At 34.9% G+C, this 16,796-nt stretch overlaps 1 protein-coding gene across 4 annotated transcripts in view; it reads left to right on the top strand.

Moving 5' to 3' along the window:
• LOC129566723 (carbonic anhydrase-related protein 10) overlaps window positions 1–16,796 on the top strand; it is a 42,944-nt gene that overhangs the window by 17,691 nt on the left and 8,457 nt on the right. For 2 of the 4 annotated variants that reach the window (XM_055442924.1, XM_055442926.1), the window contains exons 3-7: window positions 6,839–6,889; window positions 15,020–15,156; window positions 15,423–15,635; window positions 15,736–15,831; window positions 16,494–16,715. In XM_055442924.1, coding sequence (XP_055298899.1) covers window positions 6,839–6,889; window positions 15,020–15,156; window positions 15,423–15,635; window positions 15,736–15,831; window positions 16,494–16,715 — 719 coding nt within the window. Of the gene's footprint in view, window positions 1–6,631; window positions 6,890–15,019; window positions 15,157–15,422; window positions 15,636–15,735; window positions 15,832–16,493; window positions 16,716–16,796 lie in introns of those variants that run through there. The other 2 variants (XM_055442923.1, XM_055442925.1) reach the window with 1 other exon arrangement.

The raw sequence follows: 16,796 nt of genomic DNA on the forward strand, positions 1-16,796 counted from the left end.
GGATTTGTCCCTTATGTCGATACGTTCGCATTCTTGCCTATTCATTTTTAATTAGTGACTACAATCGTAATGATTTTGGAACAGTTCGTTACTATAAAAGACATTTGAGTTGGTGGTAAATGAGAAGAAAATAGAAAACGTCGATAATTTAGCCCTGAGTATAAAGTCCAAAAATTTTAACACATTGAAAAGTCAAACAGTTTTGGAGCGCTTTGACCTAGTTCATTTGTAATTATGAACGTGGTGTAAACTCGGATCTCGGAGAATCAATACATTTGCCCGTTTTCCTTTCAAAAATTAAACGTAAGAAAATTGTTGGTTTTTTTTCCTTCATTTTCGATTGAGTGTAATTGGAATAAAATATTTCAAGGCAAACGAAGCTCAAAAGCGTAACGATTTTCCATCCCTTTCCTTCAATCAAGTTTTCGTTTCAATCAAGTTCTTTTTTGCGAAAAATAAAACGAACACGAACAACAAACTGGAAGAGAAAGAAAGGGAAAAAACATCGGCTAACATTACGGAAGCTCGAGTAATCAACAAAGCTCGTTGCAGCTTTGCAACGTCGTTGCATGCTTTTTGAAGGAGTAGAAGAAAAAACGAAGTAAATAAACGAATGAAACACGCGGAATTTGTGCGCTCATTTGTTCCGAAAAATAATTTGCGTTGTTATTTTCCGGGGCAAAAAGAGAAAGAAAAAAAAAACAAGCACACAAACAAAACACAAGCATTTTTTAATTAAACGGAAAAATAATGACTGCTTCAATGTTTGAACTGCAATGACAGCATAAGATAACGGTACGAAATAACGGGCAAAAAATGAAGATGAACGCGATTCGCGTTCTATTTGCATTAACAGTGAAGTGGATTGAAGTGAAAAGAATCAAACATTGCTACTGGAAAAACAATTACCGAGACATTTCGAACGCGTCGTGCAATGATTCAAACCCATGGAAAAGAGCGGTGGCATTGAGTAGTGGACGACAACGAGTGAGACAGAGGCAGAGCGAGAATAAAATAGAAAATTCATCATGTAAGTGGTAAAAGCGCGGTATTGATCACGGCACGAACTGGGTGGAGACGCGACTAATGGCTTGAATTTCATGCATTCGAATAATATTGATTCACCGAAATAATTACGAAATAAATATCCGATTGGGGCCGATTTGATCTGCCATGTTTCAGTTTAACTCGCAACGGCTGTGTATACTTTTTTAGTGTTTACTAATTATCACCCGTGTATACTCGATATTGACGCGGTGCTTCGGCACACCCAAATCGACATTTCATCCGTTTCTCAAATACACACCTTAAATTTATTAGTTTTCTTTCTCGCTGCGCTACTTTTCCCCGCTGAACACAGACGAAATGTAACAATTTAATTGGTTTTTTCGTGTTGTGTTGACAGACGTGTGTAAAACGGGGAGGTCAGTTTTACCACTATCTGGGATTTGAAAAATGTAGACCTCCATCTGGCGATTTTGACTTGTTTTTACTAGATAGAATCTATTTTCATAAGTGAAGAGCTTCAAGCTTGCCCACGTTTGCGTGTTTACGTTTTCACTTGGTCGATGCGTTTTTTGACGTCTTTTCTCTCCTTGTTGTAATTGCTTCAATGATTTAAAGTTATCGTTTTGGTTTCCGTCGATTGTTCTTGCTTTTGCGGCTCTTTAATTGATTTCATTTAAGAAATTAGAGGAACGACTGAACATACCACATTGAAAATTAATTATGAGAATTGAAAATAAGAATTTTCGCATGTGAGAATTGTTGCATTTGCTTTTCCATTAAAATTAATCCATTCGATACGCAATCTACTCATAAACTAAATAAATTTTTGATTAAAAAAAACAAACCTAAAATCCAAAAATAAGTTAGAATCATTTCGTTTTATTTTAATCATTTATCACTGCAATTTGCAAATAATTATTTCGCATGTAATGCATTCACGGAAGGCGGTTCAAATATCGAATTCGGAACATGAGTTCCTTTAATGAACATATGGAATTTAATTATCATTCCGTTTTGGTTTTGGGTTTTGTGTTTCCATGTAACGTACATTTTAATGAACGGTAATAGTTCAATTTCCCGATAAATGAAAGTGGAAGAGCGTTTTTACCGTTACATGAAACGTACATTGAAAATGTACATAACTTCGTTTTTTTTCTCCATCGGTGGTCAAAACTTTGGATTTTTTAATTCCAATAAAAAGAATTACATTGGTAATCCCGAACTTTTCCGTACCGTTGGCCTGCGTTGTCCGTAGGTACTTTTGGTTATTTTTTGTGAATTTTCTTGAAATAAAGGCAGTGAAAATATAATAATAAAAATAAAGTGAAAAATTCTCATTAGCTTTAAACTTTCTGAGGTTTCATTTTTTGGAGAAAAAATAAGATTCTGAAAGTTTCATCTTGATCGCATTACCAGAAGTTTGGTTTTTGCCCCTCAATTTTTTCCAAGAAAATTTCGACAAAAATTGAGGACAAAAAATCAAACTTCTGCAGATGCGATCAACATGAATCTTTTAGAATCTTATTTTTTCTCCAAAAATGAAACCTCAGAAAGTTTGAAGCCAATCAGAATCGATTAACGGGTACCTCCCATACAAAAAATGTCCAAAAATCGGTAATTTTAGTCAAAATTCCGAAAAAAATTGTATGGGAGGTTATAGTAAATCGATTCTGATTGGTTTCAAAATTTCAGAATCTTATTTTCCTCCCAAAAAATTAATTCCCAGAAAGTTTGAAGCCAATCGGAGTCGATTTACGGGTACCTCCCATACAAAAGTGTCAATTTTTTGAGGTTTTTCTTAGGGCAAGTACCCCAGGATCAAATCGAAAATGGCTCATCTTCGAACTTAAACTAAGTTTTTCGAATACAAAACTTTTGGCATTTCCAGATTTTGATTATCTCAGTTATTTTTTGAGTTATAGTGTTTACAAACAGCTACGACGACGACAATGACGACAACGACGACGACGACGACGACGGCACACGAACGGAAAAGTGTCTCAAAAAGTGGTTTTCTACGCGTTTCATGAGTTTTTATGACGATCTAAGCTAATTTTGCGAAAAAAGTTTTCGGGACCAATTCCTATACTTTCCCTTGACACGTTGTGTACGGAAAAGTAAAACAGATTCTGTTTTTATGTTTAATTATCATCTGTGACTAACTACAACTTGTGATTAAAATGCTATTACCAATACGATACTTGAAAATTTTCATTTTCATACATTATGATGTACGATGTACAGTATTGGTTATTGTGGTAGCATTCAGTAGCATTGAATTTAATACAGAAGTTTAGCTGTTTTTTGATTTTTGGTGATCTGAACTTTATTGTACTGTGTATGCTATGTATCTAATCCATCCATACATTGTGATGTACATTTCATGTAACGGCCCAGTTATAGTTTGTTATGCAATAACAAACTAGACCCAAAATGAGTCCTTTCTTGGGTACTAAAAGACTCTACGTGTAGCGCAGACTCTTAAAAAACTCTAACTTTCTTGTTTTAATTATATGAATAAAAATGAAGCATATTCGTATGACTTCCATTTTATGGTTTTTCCAACAGCAAAACTTACTTAAATTTTAAATTTTACGCATGTTATTCGATATTTGTATAGTTATTTTTAACCCTCTAATGCATACAACCGCCTCTAGACGGGCAACATTTGAATGCCTGTAGAATGTACACTGTACATCGGATCACATTGTTTCAAAAAAAAATTTTATTTGCCAATGTTTTCTCTTTATTTTTGTCTTTGGCAATATTTGTCTATGTAGTCTAATTGTAAAGTTATAAACAAAAATGTGTGCAAAAACAAAAATTTGACAAAATAAATTATTCGAACTTCAAATTAGACACATTTTAGACACTTTTAAACAATGGATTTGATTGTTCTCTGATTTATGTCAATCGCATTTCCTGACTAAACCATGAGGAATCCAGGATTATGATTTTTTTTTAAATATCTATGGCCAAAAATCAACCAAGTACCAGTACTCCTGGGAAAAATTAATGCAATAGAGGGTTAAATTATAATGAGACTCTGTTGATTTTCATCCAAAGAATTGTACGTCTGACTTTGACTGATACAAAATAAATGCTGAATTAAAATGCTTTTGTTGTGTTACAAATTATCATTTATAAGTGATGCTAACATTTATACAAACTTATTTTCAAGTTCTATAGCCGAACATTATACGAATATGTAGACATTATTTTAAAATCTCGAAAAACAAGCATATGCTCTTACTTACTCTTAATATCACCGAATGAAAAACAAATGTCGAATTTTATCGTTGGTATCCATTCATTGAGTTTGAACAAAAGAGGGCGGAAATTCGAGATGATTTCCTGGAATTGTTCCAAATGGTTTAATTCTGATGATAAAACGAAATGTCCCTGCATCTGAAGATTGTAAACGGCCAACAGGAAGTGTCACATTTATTATTGTAGTTCGAATCGTTTGGCAATTGCTTTGGCCGTTGGTCCAAGTGAAACCGGAATAAATTCCGAAAGTTTCCGCCCAATTCGACAAATCACATCACAAGTTCAAGACCAATATTAGAAGCGTATAATGTCAAATTGTTTCGTGCAGATAAAGAAATTTTGTTATTTGACTTGTCCGACAAAGCGCAATATACAAACAGAGAGAAAGCAGCACGAATCAGATCGGTTTTTGTGGAGAAGATTGGATATGGTGCGGTGATGGAATATTCGTTTTTTTTGTGCGTGTAACGAAGAAAACAATTTTGTTATGTTGTGGAATGTTTTTGTTGACGTTGACATGGCTGGAGTCAAAGTATTCATGTACCGGATATGTTTATAAGAAGTGAATGCCATTCTCTTCTCTCCCTCTCGTCGTACAAGCCACCGCATGTCAAAGTGCGAGAGCATTGTGGGTGGCATATCCAATGAATTTGTCAGAAATCACAGTAGTTGCTACCGGTTTCGGCAATATATATAAGCCATACGATACCAAACCAACAAATGGATGATTTATTGCATAATAATGACCAAACCGTAGTGCACAGCACTCACGTGAAAAAGTGGCTCAACAGGAAAACAATGGCCAGAAGAGGAAGAGAGAGAAAAAAGACACAGTAGCCGAAAACGTGTATGCATATATTTTGGATTCATGTGAAATTGAATTGATTGGAGGTATTTTCGTGCACTTCCTGTTAATAATATCTGTCAGTCAGGGTAAGTGACATTCCGAAAATTGAAAATTTATGTTTGATTCGGCTGCAAATGAAGTGATAAAAATTGCTTCATTCGCTTGTCCGGTAGCATACGACATGCGATACAACGACAATGGATGGAAGAGAGACGAGCCAGAGAAAAAACCAATCAACAACAAAACGTACATGTTTTCATTGGACGGCAATTGCATGCAATGCCTTCATCAAATATTCATGCCATTTTTTATTCAAACCGTGGTCGTGCTGTTGACATTTGATAAGCTCCATCGCTTAACATCGTCTCATTGGGTCCCAATTGACTGTTGTCGCTTTATTTTATTTTTTTTCAATTTTCTACTCTGCAATGACAACACGGTGGAGAAAAAAAATTGTGCACAGCCAAAATGGACTGAATTCGAAATTTACAAGAAGTCAAAACGAATAGTTTATTAAGATTGAAAATCATTTGATTCCGAAACTTTTTGAATGAGAAAACAATTGTATTATTGGAATAAAGATATCGATGGTTTGTGTCGATAATTGATCCGTACAATTAATCATGTGATTGTTACCAATAGCTAAAATCGAATCACAAAACCTCATACATCCCTATATGACTAATAAAACATCAAAATACAATCCATCAGTTTGTTATATTCATATTCATGAAACAATTGTTTGTATTAATTTGGATTGATACAAAAACCAGCTTTTCATTAAACTATTTTCCCTCAAATGAAACAGCGGTGCGTGTGCGTGTCGCTTTTTCCCCCATCGCTCAGTCTCTCATGTGCTTGTAATTTGAATTTGATTATATTTGTATGTAAATAAATATGTTTTGAGATTGGAAATGATATGTGTGAGAACGCCCAAATGTGAGACATCTGCCTAATGGCTTTGTTTTTCTCTGTTTTATGCTCAGTGATTAATGCGACGCCTCCTTCCCCGTCCTATATTCAGAATGAGTGAAGGCATTCATCGGATCGTACCTGTTCATCCATTTAGTCTATCGACGGTTGATCCCTTTTCGGACACCTTTTCACGCATCGAACCCAAACACATACGGTCAATGTTAAACTTGAGCATACAATACAAGAAAGTTTCACCGTTTGTTTTTTCTCTTTTCATTCACTCATGACATGTAAACAATTAAAAGCTAATTTATGCCATTTCATGTCTGATGGAATCATAATAGTTATTAATAACTAGTAACTTTTCAAAAAGGAAAGTATTTTTTCTCGAAATGTAAATTAAATATCAATTCGATTTTGATTGAATGGTTCGAATAGAAGACTCAATCGCATTATTATTTCGGCTTGATTTTTTCCACCGTCAACACCGATAATGACAGCGATAATGCATCGATGAATAAACATTTTTTTTTGGTTCGGTTGTCTGGCAAAATGGATTTTTGTTTTTCATAAATGAAATAAACAGAAAAAATTCAGCATGAAAATTATTGATGGGTTGAGTCCAACATAAAAATGTTTAATGTGTGATTTAATGTACCAAAACATTATTTTATTGGTTTGATTTTTTGTGGTTATTTTTTCAATGTTTTATACACAAAAACGATTTTAAAATGGGAATATTTTTCGAAAACTTTAAGCATGTTATTACAGTAGCTTTTCTTCTTTTTTCTGTTCCAGTGACGAGTGCTGTTAGCTGGGAAGATTGGTGGACCTACGATGGTATTTCAGGTGAGTCAATTTGCAATGTTTACAAATAATAACAGAATTCCGGTCGAAATATAAGCCTTCAAGGTATATTTTCAAATGCTTCGGTATCTTTTGATCAGTAATCCAGTGCACACATTTTCTATTCACAATATTCTGCCACAGACAAAACAAACCGCCCGCGGTCTAAGTCATTATTTTACAGCAAAATACTTATCAATGGTATTCGATATTTATACGAATATAATTTGAATTCATGTTTGTGGCATCATCGTTCAAGACGATTTTCGTGGGCGTTGTATTTTTTCTTCTGGCTGCCGATTTCAGAAATCGATTTTACATTGATGCAAGAATGCGGTGAATATTTCAAAAATAAAGTACCAAAAAAATCAAAACATAGCACGGCTTCGGTGTTCACAGTCCAAAGTGGTCTCAAGAGAGTGAGAAAGAGAGAGAGAAAGAGAGAAAAAACGAGAATTATTCAGACACTTTGCATTTTGCAACAATTTCACAGTCGCTAACTCATTAACTCAACTCCGTCGTCCGGAGAGGTTGAGTGGAAATCGTTTTCCATCCATAATTAATTCGATGCGATCCCAATTCGGTGAATACATTTTTGGCTTTATCATTATCTAATGCGTCTTCTGTTCTTTGCGAGGAGCGTGTGTGTGTTTTTTTCCGGGACGAAGCGACGAAGCAATTTGTTTCATCTTTGAATTCCCTTTGGTGTGGCTATGGTTGTGGCTCCTATTGCCGACTCACTGAAAGTTCATTTGCATTTCGGCAATGCTATTATTCCTTGTTATTCTAATGTACTTATCATGAGTGCAAACGATTTTACGTTCACATTTCAAAAAAAAACTGTCACCTTTTTGGTCACCTGAACCCAGTCGCATAATGATGCGGTCATGGCTTTTATATGAAAAATCACTTCGATTTATAATCTCGATTTGGACCAAAAAATAAAAACCATCTTTTGCACACAAAAAGGATTGGGTTTTACCTCGAACCCAAAAACCCAAAAAGTAACGTCAACTTTTTTATGGCTTTACATACTTCGATGTCGACGATTCGAACGATGCTATCGATTTTATTTCTCGGTGCAAAAGTATGTCTCTGTCTCTACTTCGTTGTCTGGGACTCTCTACTTCGTTCACTCTTCACTCCTACTATGTCTTGGTTACATTTCTCTGTTCATCCTTACCACTCGTCTCGCCGCATGATCGAAATCAAACTTTAACCAGCAGTTTCCATAATTTTCCACTATTTGGCTTTCATATGTGCGGCAAACGAGATATCAGATCCTCATAATCAAATGAAAATGTCAAATTCAAAGAATTATTTATGCATTGAATCATATCCACTATCTGCACACACATGACATTATATGTCCATGGTTACAATATTGCAATAATAACTCGACACCCATGAATGCCTGCCAGGGATAATATGTTGTCAAAAAGCCACACAAAAAATGTACGCATTATGGTGAAAGTGTACAGTTCACTGTACATTTTAATTATAATTGAATGGTTTGGAGCGAAAATGTAATACAGAAAAGTTGAGCGGAAAAATGTCGATGATAAATGAGCGGAAAAGGGATAGCTATATAGTAAACTGTATAGTAAACTATAGAGAACTATATAGCTATCCCTTTTCATTTGACATTTTTCCGCTCAACTTTTCTGTATTACATTTTCGCTCCAAATCATTCAATTGTTGAAGGAAAACTCGCACCGATTCTTGAAACATTTTTCAACACATTTAAAATGTGAGAAGCACGGGAATTTTGCAACAATTTCACATTATTGAAGCATATTCTCCGGATCAATTTAAAATATGTGAAATTTCTGCAATTATTGCCTTCAACCAGGATATTAACAATTATCGCATTGGACATTATGTGAAACCACTGAAAATGAGACTGTATATTTTACCGAGCTTGGGCAACTTTGACAACTAAAGCTCGAATATCCTATATGGATTGAATATTAATGCTTTTTTCTGTCGGATTAAATTTTTATTAATGAAAATGAGACTGCATGATTTCACTCAGGAAAGAGTTAATCAGTTTACTTCAAATTTGCTAAACATTCAATTATGTTGGCATTTCACTCGTGGCTTATGAATGGATTGCATTTCAACGTAAGACCAAAGCATCTCAAATATGTTACAAACAATTTTAATTTATACGTACAAAAGTAGTCCATGGTAAAGCAAGTATTTGAATTATTCACCGCGCGAAGAGAAGCTGGCAGTCAACGCTCAATGTTGTTTGGTTGTGTAAACGACATAAAATATTCATAAAGATAATTTTGCTCATATGGTTCGTTAATTACCTCATATGTTTATGTTCGAAAATTACACGTACCAGTTTGATATATCGCCTGAAATTAAGGCATTTCGTGGTATTTCATCGCCATTTTTAACCCATTTTGATTAGAAATCAAAATTCATTCGAAATCCATCGCAAAATCCCATTTCGTTCGGTTCATCGTTCCTCTATTCGGCAGATGAATACAAAGTCTTTTGACAAATCATTCTCATATTAACTTGAAACTTGAGCCACCAACACTCAATTGACTGATTACGGTTTGCTGAAATGAACGGAAGGAAAATTTCGGTCTTATTTAAAACTGATGAATCACGAATAATACGGTTGCGTAATGTATTGTATTGGTGGTTGGGTGATTGTGTGTGTGTACTTGGGATGGTCTTTGAATGATGGAAACGAACCAAGATGAGACTTTAAATACACCGTTTGAATAATTGAGCTTGAGCGTGGGGTTAAATACCATACAAACGTCTGTACATTAATTTAAATAGATGAAGATGTAAACCACGAATACGTTGTACATATTTGTTTGTGGCTATGGGCTGTGGCTTTTAACGGTAAGAATACAAACACACACACAACCGGATACTTTTAACCTGAAACAAAAAGGAAGAAAACCAAATTATCGACATCAACACTAAATAAATTTCATGGAATTCGTATACGTATGAATGCACAACAGAAACAATACCATCACCAAATGCCAACTTGAAATATTTGTACATTTTGTTTGCTCCATCATTCAATGTTGAATGATTTAAGGCGCTACCATATTCGAGCATACAGACTACACCGAGTTATAACTTTGAACAAAGAATGCCGACAAACGCACGCAAATTAAAACCACATCATATATGAAAGTTTACATGACCGGGACAGTCGCTCCCCCTTCTAACAAAAAAAGCCATATCTGATATTATTTGCCAGCAGATGTTCAAATTTCCAGCAGAAGTACTGATTTAATTTTTCTCGGAATCATTAAATATCATTTGTTCCGTTTCAATGGGTAACCTTTTCATAGTTTTTATTCATTTCTTTTACTAGAAAATTATTCCCTCGCTTTTAAATTCTAAGTTTCTTATGTCTCCTTTTTGTTCCAACAAACAATATTTTTCGTTAAAAAACGACTCAAAAATTGATTTTTAATATCGTTAGATCTCGAATAGAGTGGATAGACTAGGTTCATTGGGTTGAATGCCATTTTTTGCGAGCACATTTTAAAGTTCCAATTAGGCAACAACATGAATCGTAAATGGAAGATATTCAGCAAATGATGCTCTAGCGGCATCTATACGGTAGAGTTTGGAAATTTGATTAAATGATTTCGTCACAAGGTTTACCCAAATATTGGAAATGATATTTGTCAAAAATGGCATTTCAAACGTCATTCATGATTCATGTTAGTGAACTTCCGATAGGGACAAACAGAACTCTGAAAGGTTTTGGATCTGTTGAATATAATGGTGCTTCACAGCGTTGCAATTAGGCAACTGTCGAAATTCGATGCCAATTTTCATTTGGATTTGAATAATTCAGTATCATGTTACTCGAGAGGTTCCAAAAGAACAAGTGACTCGATTTTATTTTTCATTTCGAAATGAAATCGTACAGAGGGATAAAATGCCTCTGCTACATTGCGTCTTTTTTATGAATATTTTTAGCCACAAAAAATGGTGTATTTCCATCGTTCAACCAATAAATTATTGACAACTAGGCATTTATTTATTCAACATTCATTGGTTAGCAACAAATGCAAGTAAGTAATTCAAAACAATTTTCTAATCAGCATCGAAATTCCAACGTTCGTCTTGCGGTAATGCCACAAAAAAGTAACGAGTCAAAGAAGGGATTTTGAAGAATGAAGAAATGCAATGTCTCTTATTTGCTTAATAGAAAGACATAAAAGGGTTTATAGACACAGAAAATGTTCAACACATTTAATAAACTTGTGTTTTAATCGAAACCAAAAGGTCGATTCCGAAGAGAATCTCCTGTTACTCCGAGTGGTTTAGCGGCATAAATTCGTTGAATTTGGAGAATGAAATACAAAAATGAGGTTTTGGCAAAGACGATTGTTCTATTTATGTGGTGGTTATATGGAAATCGCTGATAGCAAAACAGACAAAATGATGCGGTAGCGAATGGGTTATTATCTTTATCGAGAAATCATGTTATAAAGTTTGTGTTCTTTGTCAGGACAGACACTCACACACACACGAGTTTGCTGTATTTATTTTCATGCTGTCGAATTATTATGAGTGGTTAAAACTTATTCTCTCTCTCTCTCTACCTCTCTCTCTCTACCTCTCAAAGCCTGAAAATCCATTTAATAAATAAATATTTATGTTTTGATGGCATTAATGAATTTCTTCGTCAGAACATGTTGACGGCGTTGTGAACACGTTTAATTAATATGTATTTTTGAAATTTCTTCGCTTTAAATGTGTATGTAAAAGTGTTCGCTTTGATTTTGACTAGGATTTCTCACTCTTTGTACGAATTTCACAAAATGGCTTTCAACAACAGGTGATATTCTCAAGTCACATGTTGTTTGTTTGGCGATTTAATCTTGCAAAAGACGATTATATTCTAAACGCCAATGCATATACTATATGATTTTCAATACAGACTGTGTTGGGCTTGGGTAATCAATATCCGGTGCTCATTTATTTTTCACAAATATGAAGTGGTGCATCTTCACAAACGACTGAATATTAAATTCCTTCGTACCTGTCAAAAACACATATGTTAAATAATCCATGTGCAAGCACATTCCACAGTTGGTAAAATAATCGTTTCGAACAGGAAATTATGAATTTTGAATCATAATCATTTCACGAATAATAACATCCATTGAACATCATTTTCATATCATATGATATGGTTATTATTAATTTTCCGGCGTCGAAATTTGGCATCGTTTCAGAGAAAGAGATAGAGGAAAATGTTTCGGAATATCATAAAAGTTGACTGCTATCAAAAACTATAGGAGGGAGAGAATAATTTATCAAACAGCATTTAACAACGTCATCATCTCATCATCAAGCGACGACTATGACGACAACAATGATGGACTATCGATAAATGAACAGAAGCGACCACATAAATCCATTGTTATCACGCTGAACAGTTTTTGTGTGTGTGTGTGTGTGTGTGCCGGTGTGCCTTTTCTCTTCTTTTCCAATTTTTCGCCATTGTACTCGTTCTCGATGAATAGATCGATGTTTCGGATGCATGGGAAAAACCAGAGATTGAACAAACATGCGATGCCACGTTCAATGGCTCACATTTACGATGAGTAATAAATAGAAATTGTGCTTTGAAAGCATTTTATTTATGCACAAGATATCCGGTGTGGATGTTATTGGCGGAAAAGACGATATATATACCGACATACAGACACATTCCGCCCTTTGTGCAACCGAGAAGAGTGGAATAGAGAGATAGCTCACGTCGTACACGTATCATATTGTGATCTCTGACACTTTGTATGCCACAATCTCTTTGAGACGCTCGCCTTTCGAATCCACTTTGATTTTCGAGCCTTGAGCAACAATCTGCTTCGTGTAGTTTTTTCTATCGTATTCTTCTTGCTCTTGAACGGCTCTTGGCTCACTCCACCCAGCAGCACAACCACTTTATCACAGACGCCTTTTCAATCATTTTTGTCGTTGCAATCAAACTTATTAAGCGTTATGAATCGTTTCTTCCATTCAAAACCCGTTTCAACTTTTCGGACGTTCATTTCTTCTTTGTGTGACATATGGTATGGCTCTATCGATATAAATGTATACCGAAAAATTGTAACAAAAAGCCATCATCGTGCTTGCCTCACTAACGAGATTGAAAGACCAAACGAATCGTGAATTTTTCATGTTGATTGCGAATAATTGGTGGAGCACTTCACCACATACCACAAACACTCTATCTCTATCTCTATCTCTCTCTATCGCTCTCCATCTTTGTGTCTGTCACTAATCTCAAGCGATTCATGAGTGGCATAATTTGCACTACTCAAGATGACAGTACCGTTTATTTACTAATCATAATCGTTCATAGTTTGCTGAACCTCTTCGTTGGTCATCATTCGCAAGAGTGGACAATTTGTTCGAACAATTTGCGAGGACAAGTCTCTTGACAAACAGAAGGGAGCAACAACAACACTAACAGTATCAGCAGCAGCAGCAGAAAAAAAAGAATTAAACAAATGCTACTTCAATACAGTTGCATATAATAATGTTGATTTATGATTTTCATCAAGAGCGGTAATCCCTTTTCGTTCTTCGATATACATATATATCTGTCATTTGTGGGTTTATGCGAATCGATGAAAGATAAAATGAGTGTATGTGTGTGTGTGTGTGTGTTGTTCTGGTGAAATTGCAATTGCATTTTTTGATTCATTAAAAATGTATTAATGGCTGTCGATGCGATTGGTTCGGTTTGCTGAAAACATGAACGATGAACACCACCATTATCCATCAAATGTTCGATCGCATCAGCAGATGCATTGTTTCCAATGTTCATTCATTTAATCATAAACTTGCAAAACACGCACACATACCGCACACTGGAATACGTCTACTTTGGCCGAGAAACGAAGAGAGAGCGAGCGAGAGTGAGAGACGGAGATGCACTTTAGATTGTTATCAAGAGCGTCACATCATCTGTTATCATTGTGCAAATGCATTTACATTCCAAACTTTGTATAAATAATGAAGTGTGAATGATTTATCCCATTTACGATGGAGCGACAGCCAAAACTTTCCAACAACAAAAAAAAAGAACAGAAATGGAAGAATGATTCTTGAAAACGAAAATGTAAAAACGAATTGAATGGACAAAAAAAATGTGTGCAAATTGCATCAATGCAGTTAAATCGAAGTGAAGTATAGTTTTTTCGTTGTTTTCATAACTGAAATAAATGGTATTTTTGGTGAATTGCAAATCACATTGAAAACTTTAAAATAATAGGATTTGCTCGTTTTCAAGCTGACACAAGAGCTCACTTTTGATTATCATCGACGGTTATAAATGCATTCAATGCATCGAATATGTTCTTCTGCATGAAGCAAAACCAATGAGATTTCCTTCGAAGAATATGAAAGTTGCAAATTGTAGAAGAAATATGCAAGACGGAATGGGATGAACAAAGAGAAATTGTGTGCTTTAGAGCTGAGTAATATATTTTGGGGAAACGTATGTATTTTGGGACAAAAATGGGTGTTCATCAAAAATGAATTCCTGGCTTAGAATTTACATCCAACGCGTGTTTTGAATTGGAAGGCATTGAACGGAGGATAAGTATTAGATGTGAATGGTTTGACCGACGTGCTGACTAAGCATTTTAGGCGCGATGCGTGCTTGTGCAAACTATGCAAGATAGCGAGTGAACGCATCGTCATCATCATCACCATCAGCTCTCGGTTGAATGATTTTTTTTTACAACAGTTCGTGTTTTCACTGTTAATACCGTAACGGCACACAATTCGCATACATGCCGTTTTCTCAATAAAATTGCTGTTGCTATTGTTGTTGATCATTTTTCAGCCATATTGTATGGAAACTTAAACTCAAGGCCCATTGTTGCTTCGAAAATCGGCTACAAAGTATAAATAATAAAAATTTCATACATAAATTTGTGCTGGCGTCGTGTGAATATGAGATGGCATAGTTGCATCTGATAGAAAAAATGTCGCATCAGATAATAAAGTGCTTATGGATTTTGGCAAACATTGTTATAACATTTTCAGATGTTTCGATGCAATATGTCTGTGTTTTAAAATGCTTGTTTGTTACTTTTTACGTTCGTTTGGCAGGTCCAGCATTTTGGGGACTCATAAATCCTGAATGGTCGCTTTGCAACAAAGGACGACGACAATCGCCCGTCAACTTAGAACCACAACGCTTACTATTCGATCCGAATTTAAGGCCTTTGCACATAGATAAACATAGGGTAAGCCACATAATTCAATCAACTGTTTTTAACGATCAAATGATTTAATCCAAATCGAATATTAAAATGGATTGATAACGATTGAATTGTGTAACTAAAAATATAATTTACTATCGTTAGTGCCGTTAAATTTTATTTAAATCAGTTGTTATTGGTATCATATCAATGGTATGGAAAATCTCTTCGGTTTCAAAAAAAATAAAATAAAATCCACTAAATTTCGAAAACGATACGATAATAATTGTCCGAAATAATTTTTGGTGCAGATAACTGGTGTACTCATTAATACTGGACACAGCGTGTTGTTTCGCGTGGACACAAACAGTACTCAGATTTACGATGATTCTCGCTTAGCTATAAATATTACGGGTGGCCCGTTGTCATATCGATACCGTTTCGAAGAGATGCATATCCATTACGGGCTTCATGATCAATACGGATCAGAGCACAGTGTACAGGGCTACACATTCCCAGCGGAGGTTTGTATTTTGAAACCAGAAAAAAAAATCGAGATCTCAATCCAATTTGATACTAAATCATTAATTGAATTACACTGGTTTTTTTTCTATTTCAAAACAGATTCAAATATTTGGTTATAATTCACAACTCTACACAAATTTTACGGATTCGATGAATCGTGCACAAGGGATCATCGGCATTTCAGTATTACTGCAGGTAAATGGAACGTAAATTAGTTTTATGCAATTTACCACTTCGTTTCGTTCGTAATCCGCTCACTTTCGTTCGCTTCATGTACACCAATTTCTCAGAACAGTCGCATCCGTTTACGTGTTATGCTACGTACAGTCATGGAAATTTAATTAGGACCGGCATTGAAATTTCAGTTTTTTCCCATTAATTCTGTTATTTTACAAAAAAATATTCATGAAATGATGTTTATGAGAATATTTGAAGTTTTTATAAATGGACTAGACTATCAATTTCATTATTTTCGGTAAAGGATATCATTTATTGATGAAATTGCCCAAAAACTGCGGGAAAAATAATTAAGACCTTCCATACAAAAAATGACAAATTTTTTCGAAAAATCGGAAAATTTATCATTTGTTTGACAAAATTCACTCCACCGATGGTCGTATTTAATTGAAATACATTTTTCCACATTACCATTTAATAGATTTCAAATTTCTTAACAAATTCGAAAAGTTACAGACCAAACTAAACTTTATAGCATTTTTTGTATGAAAAATCGTGGAAGAATCATAGTTGAAATTTCAATGCCGGTCCTAATTAAATTTCCATGACTGTATGCATGTATATTGAAAATACTAATTTAATTTTGTGTTTACAATTTTCGGTTTGGATGCCAATTTCAGAAAGGTGAGCTTTCCAATGCCGAACTGAGGATACTCACCGAGGAGCTGGGCCGAATTCGTTATGGTGATAATGAAGCTAGGATAAAGCACATATCAATTCGTGGTTTGTTGCCTGATACTGAACACTACATGACGTACGAAGGTTCAACGACAGCACCCGGTTGCCACGAAACCGTAACATGGATCGTTCTTAACAAACCAATCTACATAACATTGCAACAGGTTAGACTCATTCGTTATTTTTCTCTCTCTCTGCCTCTCTCTCTCTCTCTCTCTCTCTCTCTCTCTCTCTCTCTCTCTCTC

This window comes from Sitodiplosis mosellana, unplaced genomic scaffold, assembly GCF_009176505.1.
Source record: "Sitodiplosis mosellana isolate CC-2019 unplaced genomic scaffold, AAFC_SMos_1.0 Smas_scaffold_4, whole genome shotgun sequence".
Classification (NCBI taxonomy): Eukaryota; Metazoa; Arthropoda; class Insecta; order Diptera; family Cecidomyiidae; genus Sitodiplosis; species Sitodiplosis mosellana.